General features: G+C 42.4%; 3 protein-coding genes across 7 annotated transcripts; 2 read left to right on the top strand and 1 right to left on the bottom strand.

Annotated features, from left to right (window-relative positions):
• The first annotated feature begins 888 nt into the window (after window positions 1-888).
• On the top strand, window positions 889-2,609 carry LOC108236308 (transcription factor jun-B). Of its 3 annotated transcripts, none has more exons than XM_025006058.2 (2): window positions 889-1,348; window positions 1,568-2,609. In XM_025006058.2, the coding sequence occupies exon 2, from the start codon at window positions 1,606-1,608 to the stop codon at window positions 2,497-2,499; it is 894 nt and encodes a 297-aa protein (XP_024861826.1). In that variant the 5' UTR covers window positions 889-1,348; window positions 1,568-1,605; the 3' UTR covers window positions 2,500-2,609. The 3 variants fall into 3 exon arrangements, with proteins under 3 accessions (XP_024861826.1, XP_017272365.1, XP_017272364.1); XM_017416876.3 differs by having other exon boundaries at window positions 890-1,330; XM_017416875.3 differs by having other exon boundaries at window positions 890-2,609.
• Window positions 2,610-4,994: 2,385 nt separating this feature from the next.
• On the bottom strand, window positions 4,995-8,931 carry prdx2 (peroxiredoxin 2). The gene is made up of 6 exons (XM_017416830.3): window positions 8,826-8,931; window positions 7,903-8,016; window positions 7,599-7,752; window positions 6,900-7,022; window positions 6,684-6,814; window positions 4,995-5,341 (listed from the first exon to the last, which is right to left on the bottom strand). The coding sequence occupies exons 2-6, from the start codon at window positions 8,003-8,005 to the stop codon at window positions 5,259-5,261; spliced, it is 594 nt and encodes a 197-aa protein (XP_017272319.1). The 5' UTR covers window positions 8,006-8,016; window positions 8,826-8,931; the 3' UTR covers window positions 4,995-5,258.
• Window positions 8,932-9,553: 622 nt separating this feature from the next.
• On the top strand, window positions 9,554-16,458 carry LOC108236272 (protein Wiz-like). Of its 3 annotated transcripts, none has more exons than XM_017416820.3 (9): window positions 9,554-9,644; window positions 10,158-10,235; window positions 10,779-11,237; window positions 12,139-12,924; window positions 13,014-13,364; window positions 14,215-14,429; window positions 14,508-14,649; window positions 14,739-14,898; window positions 15,177-16,458. In XM_017416820.3, exons 2-9 carry the CDS (start codon window positions 10,223-10,225, stop codon window positions 15,400-15,402), a joined length of 2,352 nt encoding a protein of 783 aa, XP_017272309.1. In that variant the 5' UTR covers window positions 9,554-9,644; window positions 10,158-10,222; the 3' UTR covers window positions 15,403-16,458. The 3 variants fall into 3 exon arrangements, with proteins under 3 accessions (XP_017272309.1, XP_017272308.1, XP_037830835.1); XM_017416819.3 differs by having other exon boundaries at window positions 9,557-9,644; window positions 10,158-10,204; window positions 10,742-11,237; XM_037974907.1 differs by having other exon boundaries at window positions 9,562-9,644; window positions 10,742-11,237.
• Window positions 16,459-20,598: the final 4,140 nt, after the last annotated feature.

The raw sequence follows: 20,598 nt of genomic DNA, 5'->3' as shown, positions 1-20,598 counted from the left end.
AGATTTAACATTTAACATTTAGATTTAACATTTAGCATTTAGATTTATATTTAGCATGTAGCTGTAACAATTACATGTAATTAGCTAAATGTTGTAAAAAGTGACATCAGAAAATCAACACTACATTTTAAAACAGTGTTTGAAGCTAAATGTGACAAAATTTAGGCATGAATTTTGAGCACAAGCTCCTTTACAAACGGCGCCCCATACCGTCATGTGTTCATGGACGAGCGATCGCTGCAGGGCCAAAAAAGAAATCAGACGGCAAGAAACAAATCTTCTCTCGTGTGGATGGTTAAAGCGTGACCAGTTGAAAACAGCCGAAGTGCTAGAAGAGCCGTTTGGGATTGAGGAGTTGGAGGATTTCGCTCAGATTTGTTGAGCATGAACACCTACGCAGATAAAAGTGCTTTGTTTACATTGAGTGCGTACCTGCGCTTCAGATCAATATATCTGGAAAAACCGTTGGAGTGAACTCCTTCTAAAGGCATCATTTGATGGAGCTCAGGTTAACCTTTTTAGCTATTTTATTTACCTACTTTTAAGGTATACTTTACATGAAATAAATTTAACGGGAGGTAAAACTGAACTTCGGTTTGCTCTAAGGTGATCACCTCTCTGCCTGAGTTTGAGCCGTTTTCTCCCCGACTGTTGGGTGGAAGAGAGCAGCACCACACCTCCTCCTCCTCCTCCTCCTCCTCCTCTTCCTCCCACATCCCTGTCAGGAGCTGGATGAGCGCCAGGAAGGGATTGGCTTCCTGCTCCTGTCAGGGAGGAACTGGTGCGCCTGGGTACCCAAATATGGAGCGGCCCGGCTCGGCCTGGATGGCGTGAGTCAGCAGCACAGTATATATCCTTGGTCCGGAGGAACTGCTGCCTCAGTTCTTTAAGTGCCTCGTTTCAAAAATAAAACTGGATTAGAGTCGTCTGAAGGCTTCTGAAGCTGCCTGGAACCTTTTTTGTATCGCTCAGAGAGACAAATAAAAGCGCTAAAATTATAAAGAAAAAAATAAGGCGTGCGCGGACTCCGGCTGGATGTTTTCTGTTTACCTGGACTGAGTTTCCCCTGAGCCGAGAAGGCCTGGTCTTGTTTATGGTCGCTTTTACTGGCAGCGGCGTCATTCTGTGACAGGCTGGAGGCGGGGAGCGCCGCGGGAACCAGCCAATCAGCGGGCTGCTTCTGGTGCGTCCTGACAGATGTTTTATAAAGGGAGCGGAGCGCCACCGCTGCCATTAATAAGGAAACTGACTCACAGGAGAGGAGGCCACCCACGAGAGGAATGAAAACACCTGAATTATTCCCTGGACTCCGCTTTGAATCCGACTAAAGGTACAAATCGACGACTTGGTACAGTACAGTTCCACTATTTTGGAAGTTTTGCTGTTTTTCCTAGCTGTAGTAACCAGCGGGACTTGGCGCTGGAGACTGGCTCCTCCGGGACACTGAGTGGCGTCTCGGTGTCTTCGCGGCGCGCGCTTGTGTTTGACTGTCTGATTTGAATTATGTCCACAATAATGGAACAGCCTTTTTATGACGACTCGTTTCTCTCTGCTTATGGCCACCCAGGCGCATCGCTGCCGGACTACAAGCTGCTAAAGCAGAATATGAACTTGAACTTCTCCGATTCATATCGGAACCCGAACTTCAAGGCTCAGCACCTGCGCGCCGACGCTGATTTCTATCCGGCGGGATCCGCCGCGGACGTGGGCTCGCTGAAGCTCGCCTCCCCTGAGCTCGAGCGGCTGATCATCCAGAACAGCAACGGGGTCATCACTACAACACCGACACCTGCGCAGTACCTGTACAACCGCGGGATCACCGAGGAGCAGGAGTGCTTCGCGGAAGGCTTCGTCAAAGCTTTGGACGATCTGCACAAGATGAACCAGATGGCGCCTCCGAACGTGTCCATCGGCGCCGGGGTGGCCTGTCCGCCCCCGGGTTCGGTGTACGGCCCGTCCGTGCAGCCCGAACAGCTCGAGTACACCACCCTGGGCAGCTGCACGGGGAACCCGAGCCTGACGTCGGCGGGCAACTACCCGTCCACCACCATCAGCTACCTGCCCCACCACCAGTACCACCAGCACCCGCAGGCTGTTGCGCACGGGTCCCATCACTTCCAGCACTCCCTGGCCGGAGCCGGGCTCCACTCGCAGCGGTTCGGGGGCCTGAAGGAGGAGCCCCAGACTGTCCCCGACATGCTGAGCAGCGACAACGGCTCCCCGCCCATGTCCCCCATCGACATGGAGAACCAGGAGCGCATCAAGGCGGAGCGCAAGCGGCTGCGGAACCGGCTGGCAGCCTCCAAGTGTCGGCGGCGCAAACTGGAGCGCATCGCGCGCCTGGAGGACAAGGTGAAGGTGCTGAAAACGGACAACGCTGGACTGTCAAACACGGCCTCCCTGCTGAGGGAACAGGTGGCTCAACTCAAACAGAAAGTCATGACGCACGTGAGCAGTGGCTGTCAGCTCATGTTAGCGCCCAAAGTCAAGTCTTACTGAAGACATGATGCACTTTTATTAAAAAAAATATATCAACACTGGAACTGAACTGGACTGAGAGCACAAAAATCAGTCTTTATAAGGCTGTCTGTGTGAGAACTGAACCAGAATCTGGAAAAAGGAGACAGAATAATAAGATAAAACAGTCTGCACACGAATCCAAAAAGACTAAAACACTTGGGGACATTTTTGAAGAAGTTTTTAAAAGTGTCATCTCGGCTTTGCCTGTTTACATTTTTTTGTTGCCATTTGTGCTTTTATGTAAGTTATTTCTGTTTATTGAGCCTGTCTTTTGTTTTGGTTACCTGTACAGTAAATATTTAAGTAAATGAAATAAGATTAAAGTGTTTTCTTAAAAACAAAACGAAAACGAAAAAAACAAAACCAGTGGCGCATTTCAGAATGTGTTCTTGGGAAATCTGGTCGTAATTCTTGTAAACATGACGTTTTACACCAGAAGTTGTTAAACGTTTAAAAAACGTCCCAGTGTAGGATTTTTTTTCCCACTTTTGACGTACGTGACGTCAGCCCATATATGGTAAATGCCGCCTGCTGACGTCATATCGCGAGCAGGTTTCCGGGAACTCCCTCCTACGCTGCCAGTCAGAGGAGCAGCGCTCTCCCCTTCACACCACAAGCTGCAGGTTTGTCAATGGGTGGTTTATTCGAGTGAAGGGAGTTTCCCCCCTTAAATTCTGCTTTCAGTTTCCCAAAACAAGAGCTGTGATCGACAGAAAAACAACAACAGAAAAAAAAAAAAAAGTTCCACACAAACGGGCAGAGGAGCCTGTCTGAAAACACAAACTGGAAAGAAAACATGTAAAAAACAAAGCTAAATAGAGGGGAAAATTTTAAAAAGTACTGTTCAGTACCGGTAAGCTGAGCCGATCCGGTAAAACTGTGAAAAGGCAGCGTGTGAACGACTGCCGAAGAAGCCGAAACTCAAGTTTGTCGAAGCTGGAAGAAACAGAAGATTAGCTAGATGTAGCTAAAGAGTAGCTAAAAGTACCAATGGGCTAACTACAAGCAGCAAAAGTGTATCTGAAATCTAAAAGCACCAATAGGCTGGCTAAAAACAGCAAAAAGGTGACAGTTAAAAGTAGTAAAACACTACCTGAATGTAGCAGAAGCATAGCTTAAAGCTTAAAGTAGCAAAAGTCTAGCTGAATGTATGAAATGTGAGCTAAAAGCTAAAATTACCATCAGGCAAGCTGAAAGTAGCAACATGGTAGCTGCAAAACAGCAAAAAGGTAAAAGTTAAAAGCAGCAAGAGACTACGTAAGTGTAGCAAAAGCATGGCTTAAAGCCAAAAGTAGCAAAGGTTTAGCTAAATGTAGCAAAACAGTAGCTAAAAGTACCAATGGGCTAACTACAAGCAGCAAAAGGCTATATGAAATCTAAAACCACCATTAGGCTAGCTAAAAACAGCAAAAAGGTGACAGTTAAAAGTAGTAAAACCCTACCTAGTCTAGCTAAATGTAGCCAATGTGAGCTAAAAGCTAAAATTATCAAGAGGCAAGCTAAATGTAGCTAAAAAACACAGCAAATAGTTAGCTTAAAGCAGCAAAATGCTAACATAGCTAGAGTACCTAAATGCTAAAGTAGCAAAGAGCTAGCTAACAGCTAAAAACAGCACAAGATAAGCAGATTTCAAAGAAACTGAGGGAATCTCAGTGTATTTATATGAGTAATAAATATTTTGAAAAGTGTAAAAGTCACAGCTTAACTTTGACAAACAAATGGCTAAAATGACAAAGTATGCAAAAGTAATTAGACTACAAAAAAATAAACTCCATTTCATACTTTTCCAGAACAAAATTCCTTTGTTTTATAGTTGTCATTGGGGAAAAAATACTTTAGAAAGGGCATTAACTGTAGTATATTAAGTGGTTGTGAATTAATTTAAAACCTGCATCATTTCAACAATTATTACCAGAAAAATACTTTAGTTTCATATTTATCCCCATGATGGTCTGAAACCCGTAAAACTTCAGCCTCAGATACACAGACAGCTCCAGGTTTTACCGTGGTAGGTGTAAGAAAAGCCTCCTTGAAGGCATGCATATCACCCGCCGCCTCCAATCATGGAGTCATAGCATTTTGAACCCCAGACCCGACGCCACGCAAGTCTAACATCAGCCAAGAGTTAAAACCATCCGTAGAAGAGACCGTAACGAGTCTTTATAAACATTTTATCCAATCTATCCCAGCGAGACTTCGCCATTTGGCAAGAACAAGTTGTTGTGATGAGTCAACAAACCACAATAACTCCAATATTAGGCAAGACTTTGCAGCTTTGCGATGTTCTCAGATCTTCTGCCAGGCAAAAAATAAATAAATAAAAATAAAATAGAGCCAAAGCTGCTCAAATACATCAGTTCCAACATTTTCTTTCAGCTTTAAAGAAGTCAAATTCAGTGGAGTTATGCTGCCACCTAGAGGCCGTTAATGGAACCACATCTGCTTCATTTAATAAGAGAAAAAGACAGTTTATATAATTTTCCCACTGTTTTATTAAAGATGGTAGTAAATCATTAGTGTCAACAAGTGAAATAATAAAAAAAAAAAAAATGGAAATATAAACTTTCAGTGCTTGAGACTATGAGGTTACCCCACCGACGTACAAACAAACGTCTGTTAAAGAGGATCTTTCTACACAAGCTGAGGAATTTAACAGGTTTAGATTGGACGCCACGAGATGCTGCTTCACGGGGACACGTCTCATCTGAAGTGCTGAGCTGGACCGAAGAGCTTCAAGTTTACTGCTTGGAGAAGAACTCTTTGCTCTTCGCGACGTCGGGGATGATGGTGTCACTCCCGGGTTTCCAGCCGGCGGGACAAACTGAAGAGGGAGACAAGGTTCAGCTCAGCTGATAAACTTTGTAAAACTTCATACCACTCGAGGACGAAGTCCACAAGTGAACGCCCAGGAGGATGAACCCGCAACCGCACCTGATTAAATCAACCTTTAAACTGGATTCCAACATTTCCCAAGTTCCAGACCTTTCCAGACTCAGATCTGTGTGCTTTGAGTCCCCAACTAATCATTAAAATCTCTCTAAATATACAAAAAATATATTTATAGGCTTTTTATGCATCTCACAGGGATAAACTACCTACTACTAAGAGAGGTGTAGGGTTATTTTTCCTGTAATGTTGCTTTTTTTTTGTATAATTTGAGAAGCTGACAACATTTTTGGTCAAGAGAGATAAATAGTCGATTTTTTCTTAGAGTTTGTCTTTTATTAGAATTCCCAGAAGCTGGCATTCCTAGTAGTGCTCATGTTTTATACATCTGACCTGGAAAATCCTAAGCTCAAATATCAGCCTTTAGGACGGCACAGGAACCAGGCCTGAAACGTTACAGTTTTTACTTTAGGGAGGTATAAAATATACCCAAATAAATGTGGTTTATCTGCGAGGCGCTCAGTTAAAAGCAAGTTCACTGAGAAAATAAAGCCACCAGCTTTAAAAGGTTTAGCTCCCTTGTGTTTATTTTAAGGGATGTTGATCAAAAGTTCAAGGATTTCTGAAGGCCTTTCAAAGCTCTTCTACAGACATCGGCTGATTTTTCTTCCTCAGTTATTATACCAGACCACTTGAGTGTAGCTTAACAATCATTCATGTATAAAAAGGCCTCCAACCTAAAGATTAACCATGGAAAACTACTGTGGTCTGTAGTTTTAATAAAACAATTGTAGGATTGAACTGTTTATAATAGTTACTAATATTTTCAAACATATTAAGTAACACAAACTTACCTGAAGACAGTAGGATTTTTAAAATTAGCAATATTTGCACTTCTAAATAGCTACATTTAATGTTACACCAAATTAACCATTATTAGGCTCCATTTTGCATTTCTAAAAATATACTTAGTCGTGCTGAGAGATTTGCAATCAAATCTACAAGGTTTATGTTACCAGAAGGTCACTGAAACATTAGATTAAAAACTACAAAACACTAAAATAAATAAAAAAGCATAATTGAGCAGAAGTAAAAGCCAGGAGCAACTGCTGATTAGGCAAAAGTTGTAGCTTTTCTTTTTTACTAAACTAAAAGAAAATCCTAAAAACACAGGATGCAGCACGGTTAAATGAAGATACTGAGCCTCATTAGAAACATTCTCAAAGGTTAAGACTCTGTATTTTTGACTTGTGTTGGTTTAACTGGAGTTTCCTCACCTTCTCCATGTTTGTCAGTGTGCTGGAAGGCCTGAACCAGGCGCAGGGTCTCGTCCACGGAGCGACCCACGGGCAAGTCGTTGATGGTGATCTGCCTCAGGATGCCCTTGTCGTCGATCACAAACAGACCCCTGAGAGCCCCCCCACAATAAAAGTCACGAGATCAGATCCAGTCGTTAGACAGTGACCAACGGCGTCACAAACGGTCTAACTGACCTGTATGCAATGCCTTCGTCCTCCTTCAACACGCCGTAGTCTCTGGAGATGGACTTCGAGAGGTCTGCAACCAGAGGGATCTTCATGTTACCCAGACCTCCTTGTTTCCTCGGCGTATTGATCCTTTACAGAACAAAAATGAGAACAAGCTCAAGAACTTTACTCCTGATTATGATTTCAAACTGCAGTTTTTTGAAACTTTTAATATTAGGACAGGAAGTTGTCCCGACCCTCGTTTTCAGGACCTGCTCAGACATCCAATTCAAACCAATCAATTAAATTAATTAACCACAGCAGGTTAAGATCAACACAAGCCCGTCGATGACCCAGTTATTTAAATCAGGTGTGCTGAAGGTATAACAATAAAAAGTAGGACTGTGCATCGCCTCTTGTGCTCCCTGAGGAAGAAGCAAACGGACCCAGAGACCGTTAGCTCGTCACTTATCAACAGCCTGCAGAGAGCCGACGTGGCTGCAGATAAACCGGGGCGGGTGTTTTCAAAAGCTGCCAGAAATGTCATTGATTGCAGCGCAGACAGAAACCTCCAACCGTGTTTCTGATGCAACATTTATCAAATATATGTGGAGTGGAAACGAGCCCCTGCTTCAAATCAAAGGGTTTGAAACTCCGTTTACACACCTGCTGCCATTTCATTTAAGAGTTTATTAATCTTCTCTTTCCAGAAGTAGGAATTCTCACCAAGCCAAATGGCTGAAGTGGGAGTCGATGGAGCAGCCGATGACCTCGCAACCAATGCGGCGAAACTCCTCGGCTCTGTCGCTGAACGCAATGATCTCGGTCGGGCACACGAAGGTGAAGTCCAGGGGGTAGAAGAAGAACACCAAATACTTCCCTGAAACAAGCAAAGAGGAAAAAAAACAAAGAAATAAATCAGTCATGTTTTCTGGAAAGACAGGCAAAAGAACTAAACTTCGAAACAAAACGCACATGCAAAGGAAAGTGTGTGCGCTAAATAAATACAAACAGACATCACTGCGTTTACCTTTATAGTCCGACAGCTTGATCTCCTTGAACTGGCCGTCGACCACAGCCGTGGCTTTAAACTCTGGGGCTGGTTTGCCGATCTGAGCGTTTCCAGAAGACATGGTGTTTGTATCTGAGAGAGAGAGAGAAACGGAGTAGACGTTCAGCTGAAAGAACCCAGCACGGATGAGCCCGGATGGGGCAGAACACTACATTTGAGCTGAAAGATAAGCAATTTAAACTGCAAACCTAAATAAACTTGACAAGCCTGTGGAGCTGATAAGAGACTCGTTCACCCCTTAAAATGGTCACATGCAAGTCATGTTCACCCAGCAGGGAACAATGACCTGTTAATCAGCTTACACAACCATGACAAGCACAAACCACTTAGGTTAGCTATAAATAATGCACGTTTTTAATTAAAAAGGAGCATTTATGGCTGCTGGTTTAACAAGCATGTCTACATTATAGCCTCAACTGGACTGAATTAGTGGTTTAATCTTCAATAGCTGTGCAGAACTGTATGCAAATGTGACATTACCCTCAAAAAATAGGCAAACAATCCTGCAACCTTTGGTTAGTCTTTTCTATGAACTGCGCATAATGCAAAGTCGCTCAGTTGGACAAAGTTCAACAGCGCTGGAAACTGTTTAAACATTAAGATTAATACCATTAAAATCTGTCTTTAAAAAATGTCCGAAAATGAACAAGCGTCCACGGGAAACAGGAACAAAGAAAGAGCCAGAAACACTTGAAGTAGGAGGGAGCAGCTAACCGCGTTAGCCTAGCTAGCTTCACTGTTAGCTCGGTCTAATAAAACCGACTCCTCCGGTTTATGTTTGTGTCCCCAAAAATACACTCCGGTCGGCAAAACAGAGCTGGAAATAAAACATTAAAACTTTTTTTCTTTGCTCCTTTTTAAAAAAAAAAATTGCTACTGACCTGTGTTATGTAAAGCCCCGGAGAAGTTGGCAGCGGAGATCTGCGACTTGCAGGAGAGAAGGAGGAGGGTTCGAGCTCAAGAAGTACCCCCAGACAGCCGCGGCCCCGGAAGTAAAGAAAACTAACATTTCAAAGTAAAAGCATAGATAGATAGATAGATAGATAGATAGATAGATAGATAGATAGATAGATAGATAGATAGATAGATAGATAGATAGATAGATTCAGTAAGTAAACTTAAGTTAAAAAAAACTTTTCAAACAGCACAAATTGGGGCTACTTAGGAACTGTTACTGTATATAAACACTACCTCAAAGCAGGATAAATTGAATCTGTGCACCTAAGGTTAAAATCATGGCATTGCAACCTCTGACCCTGATGTGACACCTTGTTTTTCTGAGCAGAATGGCAACTGAAACCACAACTTTAGTTAAAAAAGACATTATTTGTAAACACTCAAGCAGACAGCCATCAGTCATTATTTACCCTAACAAAATAGTTTGATCTGTAGTTCATAAACAAAACTTCTATGATTTCTTTTCTTAATTAACACATATTATAAACAATATGCACATTAAAGGCAAATCATGTGTGCTTTTTCTTAGTACGATATACAGTTTTTATTGGATTACCAGTTCCTAAATATGCCTCTAAGTAGCCATTATGAGGCACATTTGATCAGCTAAAAGTACAGGGTCAGATCCTCGGCTTTTATTTTGACAAAATCAGCTCCAAAGGAAAAAAAAAAAGAAACGCGCCACTTCCGCTAACCCTGGGAGACTCTGCTGCCCCGAAGCAGGCTTTTTAAACGTTTCATTGGTAAAATAATATATATATTCCGTTTCTTTTTAATAAATGTTTTGCTCAGATTTCTTCAAACAGTTTAAAAACTTGTAGTTTGTTGAAGTTACGCTGAAATATGTCGCATCGAGAGCATCACGCGGTTACTGGTAGCATTTAGAGTAAAAACAAAAGGTTTACATGGAGCTAAGTTAGCTTTAACTTTCAAAATACGTCTGATTTTAGTCCTTATATGTTGTTTAATATAATTATCCAACGTGGGATCAGCAGGGTTGGACTGTGGATTTTGTTACAAGGCGATAAATAGTTAAAATTTAACCGCTGTAAACATTTTTTTTCCAACTGCCCCCTGTTATCGCGAGATTTCAGTTGTATCGCGAGATTTGGTGTCCGATCGCCTGCTTGGTTCTTTAACATAAACTTTGGGTTCCAGTCAGATATTTACTAGCTGTAATAGTTTATAAAATTATTATTGGCGTTAGGTATAGTGATACATTGCTTTGTGGTAATTATTTATTTATTTGCTTGCAGATTTCGCAGGAAGGCAACTTGTTTAATCAAAATAAACACCAGCAAAGGTACATTTTTCAGTGCACATGGACACACCAGGTTGGTAAAACACTTGTAACATGAACCACTAATAAGCTAAAATTTGGTGTGGTTGTATGTATTTGAGCATCGTACCCTGAGGGCTACACATTATGCAGTATTTTTGCCAAAAACCTTTGGATTTAACCCAATTTAAAATGGCCACCACAGCTAATCAACAGTAGCTACCATAAACATGACTCCATCTCTGTCATTTTTACGGATATTGAGGTAAAACTTGGTTTGTTAGTGCCTGAGTCATTCACAACACATTCTGAGTGACATTTTGTAATATTACATGAGATTGTGCACATTTTTTTTCAAGGTTTGACCAAAATGGTTGCAAATTTCTCATCAATAAAATGATCTTAGTCTAAAACCCTGACTTGGAAGTTGGTAGTTGTATGCTTTTAATTCATTCAGTCATGATGGAGCTTGTTCTCCTCAAACAGAGATTGTCATGTCTTAGAAAATGAGCCTTATCCTTGTTTGTTTTCCTGACTTTGACCCAAAGTTTTCTCTTTCAGTCTCAGTTAACAACCTTCAGTATGAACTCCTCCGCAGCAAACTCCGAGCCGGTCATCTGTGAGGTCTGCGGCGCCTACTTTGAGAACAGACGAGGCCTCTCCAGCCATGCTCGCCTCCATCTCCGCCAGCTCGGCGTGATGGTGACAGAAAACAGCGGGTCTCCCATAGAGCTGCTCTACCAGCTCATCGAAGAGAAAGATGGCTCTCCGGAAGGTTTGAAAATGGGCGACTCCGCATCCGTCTCGACGCCTCCCAAAAAACCATCAGTGCAGGAAGACGCGAATACGTCCTCCAAGACGGGGGGCAGAGTCTTATTAAAGCTGCAGAAAGGTGATCATCAGGGATCTCCCCCCAGACTGAGAGACCAGGGAGCAGCTCTTCTCCCCTCGTCTCCTTCGGCTCTTCGACCAAATGAAAGCAGCAGCTCTTCGTTTTCAGAACAGCAAACCAAACCTCTGTGGGCTCCTTTGGAAACTGATGCCCCTATCACCTTAGGTAAGACAAACCCTAAATTGTCATACTCTAACTCTGACAAAGCTGGGACTTTGTGCAAAATGTAAATAAAATCAGAATACAATGACTTGTAAATCTCATAAACCCACATTTTATTCACATTGAAGCAAAGTAAACATAGCAGATGTTTACACTAAGAAATTGTAGCATTCTTTAAAAGAAACATTTGTATTTGATGGCAGCAATTCATCTAAAAAAGTTGGGACGGGGCAACAAAAGTGACACGGATAAGAAACAGCTGGAGGAACAGTTTTTACCTAATTAGGTTAATTGGCAGCAGGTCAGTAAGAGGACTGGGGATAAAAAGAGGATTTTAGAGGCAGAATCTCTGGTGGCGGTAATGCTTCCTAAAGCTGTGCCAACCATTAAAAAAATAAAAATTAAAAACGGAAACGGCTGAATCTCTTCGAAGTAAAGATGGGCAGAGGTTCACCAGTTTGTGAGAAACTGCGTCTAAAAATAGTGGAACAATTTCAGAATAATGTTCCTCAACGGAAAATTGGAAAGACTTTCAATATCCCGTCATCTACGGTTCATAACATCGTCAAAAGATTTCAAGAAACTGGAGAAACCTCTGAGCTCAGAGGACAGGCGGAGGCGCCTCACAGCGGTAAACATGACCGTGTCCCAACTTTTTAGAGAGACATGTTGCTGCCATAGAATTCAAAATGATCTTATTTTTTCTAAAGTAAAAGCATAATTAATCTGTTTCAGTGTTTGACATGTTTACTATGTTCAGTTGTGAATGAAATACAGGCTTTTTGCGAGCTTTGTAAATCATTGTGTTCTGTTTTTTGTTTTCATTCAGATTTTACTCAGTGTTCCAGCTTTTTGGATGTGATTTTGTAATTTTAGTTTTTTTCTGTTTCATTACTTTTGACAGCTTCTGTGCCGAATGATGATGTCCATGTTTGCCAACTTTGTGGCTCCTGGTATGAGACCCGTAAGGGTCTGTCCAGTCATGCTCGCGCCCATCTCCGGCAGATTGGAATCCCAGACAGCGAAGTCAAAAACGGCCCGATTGAATATCTTTACCAGATCATGGAGGAGCAGAACTTAAAGCCCATCAGCGCCGAGCGACAGGAAGAGCCTAAACCAACCAGTTCCTCTACATCCTCCTCCAAACGCCCCTTTGACGTTTCCTCTTCCCCTGCATCTACGCCCAGCAAGCGGCCGAAGACATCCGAGGACTGTACCTGCGTTCTGTGCGGGGAGGAGTTCGAGAACCGAAAAGGCCTGGGCAGCCACGCTCGCTCTCACCTGCGTCACATCGGAGTGAGCGACTTGGTGGGGAAGAGCTCGGCCATCGGTGCTGTGGAGGAGCTGGTCAGCAGCGGCATGTTAGAGCCCGTACGTCCGCCCAAACCGAACAGCTCGACCAGTTCTTCTGCACCGCCTTCTCCGGCAGCGAAGCTATCCAAGGCGCCGTTTTCCCCCTCGGGCTTCTCACCAAGTCCTACGAGTTCTCTATCTCCTCAGCCTCCGTTAAACAGGGCACCAAAGGCCAAGAAAGGATTTCGGCTGGCAGTGGACCCCCTTCACAGAAAACCAAAGCCTGAACCCATAGAAACAGAGGTTTTCGTTCAACCAAAGCCATCCAGCACTGACAGCAGCTCCTCTATGCAGAAGTTTTCTGCAGCTATCATTTCTAAAAAGCCTTCTGACTCAGGTAAAGCCTTTCTGTTTGGCCGTTTGACTTATTTTTTTTTCCGTTTTGTGGACGTGCTCCTAAGTTTGTGCTCTTATCTTGTTCCGCAGATGTCCAGTCTCCACCAACAGTCCTCTGTGACTTCTGTGGCCAGCTGTTCGACACCCGCAAGGCGCTGTCGTGCCACGTTCGAGCCCACCTGAGGCAGCTCGGCCTCACGTGGTCGATCAGAACGTCTCCCATCGATCTCCTCAGAGAGGTCATGCTGCAAGGAGAAGAGAGGAAGGAGGCGGCGCACGGCGGGTCTTCAGCGGCGGGGAAAGCGCCGTGGAGCCCTCAAGGCTCCAGACGGTCCCGGAACAGCCTCCCGTCCGGGGGAAGAGCGTCCAGCTCCAACGCAGTGCCTGTTGATTATTCGATGAAAGACAAATCTCCGACTAAGACTGCGGGTTCAACTCTTGGTAAGTCAAGTTGGAATTATCACCAGTATAACTTTTTTAAATATACCTACTGACTTCGACGTACAGAATTGGGGCAGGAAACAAACTGTTGGTCTTTTCATCACAGATCATGTTACCATTTTTTTTATTCTTATGTCATTGCTGAGTTTTATTCATAGCTGCTCGATAAAGTATGTCCAGCTTGAAATGCAATAATTAAGTATTTACTATGTTTGGACAGAACTAAACAGGGAAACAGGATTAAATACAACTCCAGATGTGAAACGAGGGTTTAAGGGTTGTCTACAAATTGCAGTTTGTGACTACATGATTCTTTTACTTTATTATAATTGTCTGTATAGTTATCACAGTCCCATCGGACACCTGTGTGTCAGATGTCGTTCCAGCAGGTAAATCAGAAACATGTCAGGTTTTATGGTTCTGGACACCGTTTTATTCTCACGTTCTTTCACTTTGTAGACGTCTCCTAAGCGGTCCTTCTTTGTGGACGCAAACGTTGTTTGTCCAGCTCAGAATGGATGAGCTAAAATGAGTTACAATAAGCAAATTTAAAAACAACAAAAGGCTCTGAGAACCTCAGGAACATTTTTTTTTTCTTCTCCAAGTTGTTTCCTCACAAGATGTTTCCAATTAGGGTGTTTTTCTGACACACCTACTGAAAAATACAAAGAAAACAACTTCTGTTTCTACCGTCGTAGTTTATTTTGAAAGGATAATAAAGTGGAAACTAGTTAAAGAGGGGTTACAAAGGTGCAGCTGATGGGAGTTTACCAACGCGTTATGAAAAATATGTGACTAAAAGTGCGTTGAACTGTTAAATTTGTGACTCATCTGCTCCTGATCCTGTCAGACACTTCCTGTGAACTTTGTGGATTTGACTTTGAAAACCGCAAAGCGCTGGCCAGTCACGCCCGGGCCCACCTCCGGCAGCTGGGCATCTTTGAGTGGAGGGCGGATGGCGCCAGATCACCGATCGAGCTCCTCAGCGAGCTGATCCGAAAAGACCCGAACAAGGTGGCGGAAATAACCAGGCGCTATCGTTTTGGAGACCTTTACATCAAGAAGGTGATCGTTCGACTCTGCTTCGGATCGTCCGGGTGACTCTATGGCGTGCGTTTCTCATTGTTGGTTTATACCTCTCAGTCCCAGAGGTCTGCTGCTCTGATGGCGGCGCCTGCCGGGTCTGACGGCGTGCCCAGCAGCAGCCAGAAGTCGTCCCTGCAGCGTTACGAGCACAAGGCGAGCCGGATGGACCACAGCAGCGGCAGTGTGCGCACCGCCAGGGGTGAGAAATGGCAAAAGTTAGAACGCAGGAAACATGAAAAACAAAAACAACCCTCTTTTTTTAAATATTATTCTTCTTCTCTGTGTTAGGAGTCCATGCACCAAAACACGGGGTGTCCTCAGGGGAAGAAAACTGGGGCGCCAACTCCCGGCATCCACCGCGGTCCGGGAGCATCCCCGCACTGCTGCCGAAGCCTCCTCTGACCCCGCTGGTCAAACTGGTGGGGAAAATCTACTCCCTGAAGTGCAGGTGAGTCGATAAGGAGCCAGGACATTTGGATTTGTTGGCTTAGAACAGAATCGAACGTGGAGTTGTCAAATGTCGGCTGTAAGGCGGACAGAGATGTTTATTTTCACCAGGTTTGTACGAAAGCTGCAAATTCAAGTCCTCGTTTAAAACGCCGACATTAAAGGTGGCGGGCGATGTGCATTCCTTCAGGGAACGCTGGGTGTTTTTAATTTAAAGTTAATGTTTTTATATTCATACCGCGGCAGGATTCCGGTTCAGTTTGTCCGTTTGCTGCTCAGGTTCTGTGAAGAAGTGTTTCACGGACCTCTGTCCGTTCAAGAGAAGTGGATCGCTCACCTGCAGAAACACATCCTGTCTCTGGGCTACAAGGGCAAAGAGGCTCCGCCTGCTTCACCCGCTGCTCCCGCTTCGCCTTCCGCCCCTGCTTCACCGGCTGCTCCTGCACCTCCTGCACCTCCTGCTCCTCCCGCTGCTCCGGCTCTCGTCCAGCCTGTAGCCGTTTAGTCCGATAAATCCGCCCCGAGCGGCTCTGAGGGTCTGAAAGTCCACGAAGAAGACGACCTTTAAAAAAAAGAAGAAGAAGTCCACTTTTTGACCTTTAGAGGGCAGCCATGAGCCGCTCACTGTAATCCACTCAGGAAAAATCCACTTGTTTCGTAAAAACAACGAATCATATCCTTGTTTTTAACCTCTCCTCCCTGCTCTTACGTTTGCTTTTATTCATGTTTATTATAGTTTCCCACAATGAAAAATCAAAATCAGTCTGACCTTCAGTAATCTGGTGTTTTTATGCATTTATTTTAATTATTTTAATAATGTACGTTGGTGTAAACTTAATTTGTCCTCAAGAAAAAGTTGTTTTTGTTTCTGTAAAACACTGTTGATGTCGTCATTTTCACACATTTACATCCTTAAAGTAAAACACACTTTGATTCTGTTCCCGTCACTTCTGTAGGCACCACTTCTTAATAAGAGCCCCTTTTATTAATGCTTTATAAATGGGTTAATCATGAGATCGTAACTGTATTATGAAGCATTAACAATCATTTATAAAACACTTTGCCTGAAGGTGAGCCTACTTTAGTGTTTGAACTGATTATTAATGCTTTACAAACTGTTTATAAACCATTAATAAACCCTAACTTGTTCTGTTTTTTATTTATCTTATGTAAACTAAATAATGTCACATATTTGTATCCTTCACCTGTTTTTGAAATGAAGTTCAGAAGGTTTGTTTTATGACAGAATCACCGTGTTTCTTGTTAAACTGAGGTTTATTTTTTTTGTTGCACACGTTTTCTTGGTGTTTTCCTTCGGTTGTGTTGGGTTTATGTATCAGAAGACTTGTTTATGTTTTTCTACATGCTGAAAACGAGCCGTGCTGCTGCTGTCGTTTCAGGTCACTCCTGCTGATTAATTCATAATGATTTTAATGTAACAGCCGCCACATTTTGCCTGCTTTCGGATTTAATTTCACGCCCCCATCACTGTATTGACGAGTGGTGCTGCTATTCTTACCTCTGCATCAGGTCGTTTTATAAAAATGCTTTTAAGAATCGTCTTTGGGTTTTTCTTCAGAGCTGACTGTGGTTCTGTGAACGCCTCCGTGAACGTGTTTTTATTCACCCGTCTGAATAATAAATCAGCAAGCGGGCTGAGACGGGTTTAAACTTTCAGTCTGGTGTCGGAGTTTTGTCTCAGGGTCCTCTTCTGTGTTGGGTTTCTTCATCCTGGTGGTCTCCCGGGTCTCACTCTGTGGGATTCACTGACGGATGGTTCTGATGGTCCGCTCCAACGAGCTTCCCGACCTGACAGAACCGAACCCTCGACCTAATCGCTCAGAGTTGGGCACCGGGGGACTAAAAGCTGCGATTACAAACCGCTTTCTGAACCAAGAGCCCGAATTAGAAGCTCGTCTGTCTTCCAGAGCCGAGGATTTTTGAACGATTTGGCGCGAGGACGATGTGTTTTTTTAACCATTATGGATTTATTATGACTTCTGGACAGTCTGGGTCGGTCCGTCCTGTCAAAGGCAAACTTTATGAGGCAGGGAAGAAAAAAAACAACTGGAATTTGATCTGGTGATAATGGGATTTTAAAGAGTCAAAGGAGCCATGAAACAAATGACCTGACAGTTTAACAATAAATTACATCAAACCCTGATTTACTGGAACAAACTCTGAGTTACATGTTAGATTTTCTCACACAAAACAACCTGAGGAAAATTTATTTTAATGTTAATAAACTGATATTAGTTTATAATCAGTTCAATGGACGGAAAATTATGTTTTGATCAGAGTTTAAAGCTCTTTAGGTGCTGTTAGTATTATTTTAAAACCAGACAGTTGATTAATGCAAAATAACTAAAAAAAATGTCAATTCAATGAAAATATTGAGCAATAGTTTGTAAACGGCTACATTTCTTGTAACTTGAACTACAAACGACACAATTTTTAGTTAGAAATTCAGAACAGGAGATGATGATTTTAATAGTTTACCTGTCCAGTATGTGCATAAGTTTTTTCTGGAGCAGAACTATTAATATTATAGGTGGTTTTTAACAGAGATTAAATATAAATTCTTATAAAAATGCAAAGTGTGCACAGCTTCCCATCATTTAAGCACTGGAATCAGCTAAATGTGGATGAAGTTTGTTCTCCAAATTCACCAGAAAACTCTTATTTTTCACCATATTTAATTAAAACTGCTGCAAATGCAGAAATCTGAATAATGTCAGAAACATACAGAACATAAAAGAAAGAAATAAACACATTAAATCCTTCTGTTTTAGCTTTTTTATCCTAACAATTAAAAAAGTACAGTTTTACAACACGTGGATTATAATTATGTAGAATAAAAGTAGATTTTATGGCTCTATGCAGATTTTATTTAGTTGGTAAAAATGGTTGAAATGTCTCTTAAACATAAAGGTTTCAGACCTTTGAACTAAAACTTTGACAATATTTAATTCAAAATGAATAGGTAAATTAGTAAAAACTTGACAAATGGATTTTTATCTTTTAAGTCCAGAAACATTCATGATAATCTCTTACTTCACTCAAGTAAAAATAATTTATTTTCAGCACTTTTAACTCATTTTAAAGGAACTTTTATATGTTTTCTTAATGTGCAACAGCCTGCTTTTGTTATACTGAAGTAAAAGTAGTAATTCTTCTTTAAGAAAAGCACTCAAAGAACAAATAAAGGTAATTCTGAGGCTTTTATAACATTTGAGTTTAAACCCAGCAGTTTTTAGTTCAGTTTAATAGTTTGGTTTCAGAAATTAAACCATTAATGTAGTAATTTATTACTTTTAAAGTTTAAATGATGTTTGTGAAAATTACCTGTCAATTTGATTCACTTGGGAATGAAAAATAATTCATTTTGATTCAGATTTTTCTCTGTTTGCTGCAACTCTGAGCTAATTTTATGGAAAACGGAGCTGAAGAGATAAACAGATGTTTCCCAGAAACATGACTTAAAGTTTATCTTTTATTATAAAAATCACAAAACAATTAGAGTTGCATTCTCGTGGCAGCCTAAGACATAATTTGCATGTAAATGAGTTGGTTATATTGAGTTACAAGCTAAATTTTAATATAAAAGCAAACGAGGCTGCAGTCCAGATGTGATTTTACAAACAGGCATCTTGAATCAAAGAATGCCTTAAAGATAAGAGCTTTAACGCTGATTATAAAAGGTAGGAATCACTTTTTTAAGATGCCATGAAAGGAGGTTGAGTGATAATTCTGAGCAACCTTTAATCCCATCGTTCAGCTGTCCTCTCTGTCCGCTTTGATCAGACTCTATCCTCTTAAACAACAGAGAGGCGCTGAGTGTTCGGACATTTAACAGACACCTCCTGGTCCTCGCAGCACCTGCAGGTCTGTCGATGCTCTCCTGCAGCGATAAGAGGCGGGGAGGGATGTACCTCCTTCAGGATTGAGAGAACAAAGTCTGCAGCGATCTGATTTTAGCTTCTCCTCTTTAATGGGAGCTGAAACAAGGAGGAGGAAGAGGAAGGTCCTCTCACCGCCCTGTCTGCATGACTCGTGTTTCTGGACGTGAACCCTTCCAGCACTTTGATTTATGACATGTTTTCTTGGCAGAAGAAGAGGTTTTATCACGTGAACTTGTGGCTTCACAATAATCCCTCAGAGGGGACAGATTTCCTAAGACTGAGCAACTCTGACCTTTTTGTCTGGATTTTACCCTTCCTTTGTCTCGAGACAATTTTAGATTCGTAGCTTTCGCCCCAAAGACAAAGGACAGTCTGTGTTTGTCTGTCAGCAAAATATCTCATGGAACAATAATTATGATCTTGCGCCAGCGGTAGCTCCAAGTGCAACTCATCGCGTGAGATTTTTGCTCAAAAGTTTGCCATTAAATACTGGAGTTGTGTATGTTTGTTAGCAAAATACCTCGTGAACCACTGGATCGTTTTTGATGAAACCATCAGAGGGAAATCATTGGATGTACCTCCACAAATGATTAAATTTTGGGGTAAATCCAGGTAAAGATGGTCGCCACAGCTGATCAACCTTAGCCAACACAAAATTGGTTTTAAATCACTAAATTTTACAGATATGAATTTAAAACACAGGCTTTGAGCGAGACATCTTGTTAGCTGATTAGTCTGAAACTCTGGCGTGAAAGGTGGCGGGTGATATGCATTCCTTCCAGCAATGCTAGACCTTTTGATTTATTTTAGTTTTTAGGTAACTTGTTCTGAACCTGCACATTTACACCGTCCTGCATGTTTTACTTGTTTCTCTGCTCCAACACTCCTGATTTGAATCAATGGGTGATTAACAGGCTTCTGCAGAACATGAAGAGGTGATTTAACCACTGAATCAGGTGTGTTGGAGCAGAGAAAAAAGGAAAACATGCAGGACGGTGGCCCTGGAGGACCAGGATTGGAGACCCCTGATTTAGAGGGTTTCTGCTCCGTCATTCTCAGCCGGTGAGGTTATGATGGGGTCAACATGGCAGCTCTGCCACTGACACCGAGCACCACAGAGACGAGCTCAGAGGGCCGAGCTGCCGCCGCCGCCGCCGCCGCTGGTATCATCATGACACCAGTCCTGAGGCCGGACGCGTGACCTCACATAAGGTCACAGCAGATCAGGGCAGAGAGTCGGGTTTATTCACCACGAGCTGCTCGTTACTGCACTGATTTACTACGGAGGAAACAGACAGCAAGACCGGCTGCCAAGAAGCTTTTTTTGGAAATCCATCCCAGGCTCGTATTTGTGTTTCACGGGTCTGCATTACAGGAAGTTAACAAGCAAAACAAGACGACAGCTTATTTACTGCTCCAGGGCTGCCATCTTCTGCTGCTCAGAAACAATCAGAGAGAAGTTTATAATTACGCAAACTGAACACAGGACTTTAATAGTTTTATCTTTATAAGACAGATCAGTGACTCAGATAATGAAAAAAATACTATTTTATGAGGCCTCAGTGATATTTCTTAATAAAGAGAAGCAAACTCACTTTTAAGGTGATTAATTCTCACAAGGGAGCAGCAGTTTGTACATTTCATCCATGTAGAGGCGACATCATTTAGACACTCCTGAAGCTGGAAGAGGCTGCACAAACCAACCACAGTCAGAAATCTAACTGGTGAAAAGGAAACTGGTTATTTGTTTAACTTTATGGCAGGTTGAAGAGAAAATAAAGCCACAGCTGAAGTTGTAA

Source organism: Kryptolebias marmoratus, linkage group LG3 (assembly GCF_001649575.2).
Source record: "Kryptolebias marmoratus isolate JLee-2015 linkage group LG3, ASM164957v2, whole genome shotgun sequence".
NCBI classification, from domain to species: domain Eukaryota; kingdom Metazoa; phylum Chordata; class Actinopteri; order Cyprinodontiformes; family Rivulidae; genus Kryptolebias; species Kryptolebias marmoratus.
Note: the sequence above shows the minus strand (reverse complement) of the source record. Positions and strands in the feature narration are given on the sequence as shown.

Coding starts and splice junctions, on each gene's coding strand:
- LOC108236308 (XM_017416875.3), top strand. CDS start 1,504: ATGTCCACAATAATGGAACAGCCTTTTTATGACGACTCGTTTCTCTCT.
- prdx2 (XM_017416830.3), bottom strand. CDS start 8,005: ATGTCTTCTGGAAACGCTCAGATCGGCAAACCAGCCCCAGAGTTTAAA. Junction 7,023..7,598: donor CACTTCAGCCATTTGGCTTG/GTGAGAATTCCT, acceptor TGTTCTGTAAAG/GATCAATACGCCGAGGAAAC. Junction 5,342..6,683: donor CACTGACAAACATGGAGAAG/GTGAGGAAACTC, acceptor CTCCCTCTTCAG/TTTGTCCCGCCGGCTGGAAA.
- LOC108236272 (XM_017416819.3), top strand. CDS start 10,763: ATGAACTCCTCCGCAGCAAACTCCGAGCCGGTCATCTGTGAGGTCTGC. Junction 11,238..12,138: donor TGATGCCCCTATCACCTTAG/GTAAGACAAACC, acceptor TACTTTTGACAG/CTTCTGTGCCGAATGATGAT. Junction 14,430..14,507: donor GAGACCTTTACATCAAGAAG/GTGATCGTTCGA, acceptor TATACCTCTCAG/TCCCAGAGGTCTGCTGCTCT.